The 1,610-nt window shown below is 45.4% G+C and overlaps 1 protein-coding gene across 1 annotated transcript in view; it reads left to right on the top strand.

Moving 5' to 3' along the window:
* Positions 1–1,007, top strand: part of LOC123982170 (tripartite motif-containing protein 26-like) — an 8,204-nt gene extending 7,197 nt beyond the window's left edge. The window contains exons 6-8 of the mRNA XM_046067591.1: positions 177–307; positions 443–588; positions 805–1,007. Of these exons, the coding sequence (XP_045923547.1) occupies positions 177–307; positions 443–588; positions 805–1,007 (480 nt within the window). The remainder of the gene's footprint in view (positions 1–176; positions 308–442; positions 589–804) is intronic.
* The last annotated feature ends 603 nt before the right edge of the window (positions 1,008–1,610 follow it).

Genomic DNA, 1,610 nt, shown 5'->3' with positions numbered 1-1,610 from the left:
TGTCCAGCAGAATCATCTCACACATCAAGACCTCCAGGAGCCTCCACATCATGTGTCTAATCCCAGTCTTCTGCTGGATCACTGCTACAGTTCTGGAGCACATGTTGACTACAGAGCAGAGAGGAGAGCTGCCCAAGACCCTGACTGACATGTACTCACACTTCCTGCTGGTTCAGATAAAGAGGAAGAAGCACAAGTACGATGAGGGACATGAGACGAGTCCACAGGAGCTGACGGAGGCTGACAGGAAGGTTCTTCTGAAGCTGGGGAGGCTGGCGTTTGAACAGCTGGAGAAAGGAAACATCATGTTCTACCAAGAAGACCTGGAGCAGTGTGGTCTTGATGTCACAGAGGCCTCGGTGTACTCAGGAGTTTGTACAGAGATCTTCAAAAGAGAGAGTGTGATCTTCCAGAAAACAGTCTACTGCTTTGTTCATCTGAGCGTTCAGGAGTTTCTGGCTGCAGTCTACATGTTCCACTGTCACACCAGCAGGAACACAGAGGTACTGAAGGCCTTCCTGGGGAAAAAACATGTTGATTCAACCCTGGATGTCTTATTGATGGAAGCCATGAAGAAATCCCTGAGGAGTAAAAATGGCCACCTGGACCTGTTTGTTCGCTTCCTTCATGGCCTCTCTCTGGAGTCCAACCAGAGACTCTTAGGAGGCCTGCTGGGTCAGACAGACAACAGTCCAGAAATCATCCAGAGAGCCATCAAGAATCTGAAAGGGAAGAGGACAAATATCTCTCCTGACAGAAGCATCAACATCTTCCACTGTCTGACGGAGATGAACGACCACTCAGTACATCAGGAGATCCAAGAGTTCCTGAAGTCAAAGAACAGATCAAAGAAGAAACTCTCTGCGATCCACTGCTCAGCTCTGGCCTACATGCTGCAGATGTCAGAGGAGGTTCTGGATGAGTTGGACCTGCAGAAGTACAACACATCAGAGGAGGGACGACTGAGACTAATTCCAGCTGTGAGGAACTGCAGAAAGGCTCGGTAAGTCCAGATGTGATTATCAGCACTGTAAAGCAACGTAAAGCTGAAGCATCAGTTTTACAGTAAAGATACACACACACACACACACACACACACACACACACACACACACACACACACACTATAAAAGTTTCATAAAATAGTATTAAAGCTGCTTATTGAAATAATTCTACATGTGTTAAACTCCCATTGTCTACAAACATCATTTCTGTGTTTCTGTCCATCAAGTTAGTGACACAAGTATCTTCTATCATCTTCTATCTTTCTTTGGGTGATGGAGGTTTGATACAAACCCAGCAGGAAAACTTGAGGATTAAGAGATGATTATTCTTTATTATTTATTTCTAAGCTATTACCTATGAAGGACTGTTCTGTTCATTTTCACAGTTTATACAAGTGTGTGAATAAATCAAAAATTGTAACCCTAACCCTGGGTCGTCAGTGCGCATGTGTAGTAGCGTGTATGCGTGTAGTGGCAGTGGACGAACACCTGCTGAAGAGACGGAGCAGAGCAGCCGAGTTGTCCGCACCTCGCGGGACTTTCGGATAATTTATCACCGTTGCTGAACCACACAAAGAAAATATCATTTTCAAATAGCCGCAACTT

The sequence above is a fragment of the Micropterus dolomieu genome, linkage group LG13 (genome assembly GCF_021292245.1).
Source record: "Micropterus dolomieu isolate WLL.071019.BEF.003 ecotype Adirondacks linkage group LG13, ASM2129224v1, whole genome shotgun sequence".
Classification (NCBI taxonomy): domain Eukaryota; kingdom Metazoa; phylum Chordata; class Actinopteri; order Centrarchiformes; family Centrarchidae; genus Micropterus; species Micropterus dolomieu.
Note: the sequence above shows the minus strand (reverse complement) of the source record. Positions and strands in the feature narration are given on the sequence as shown.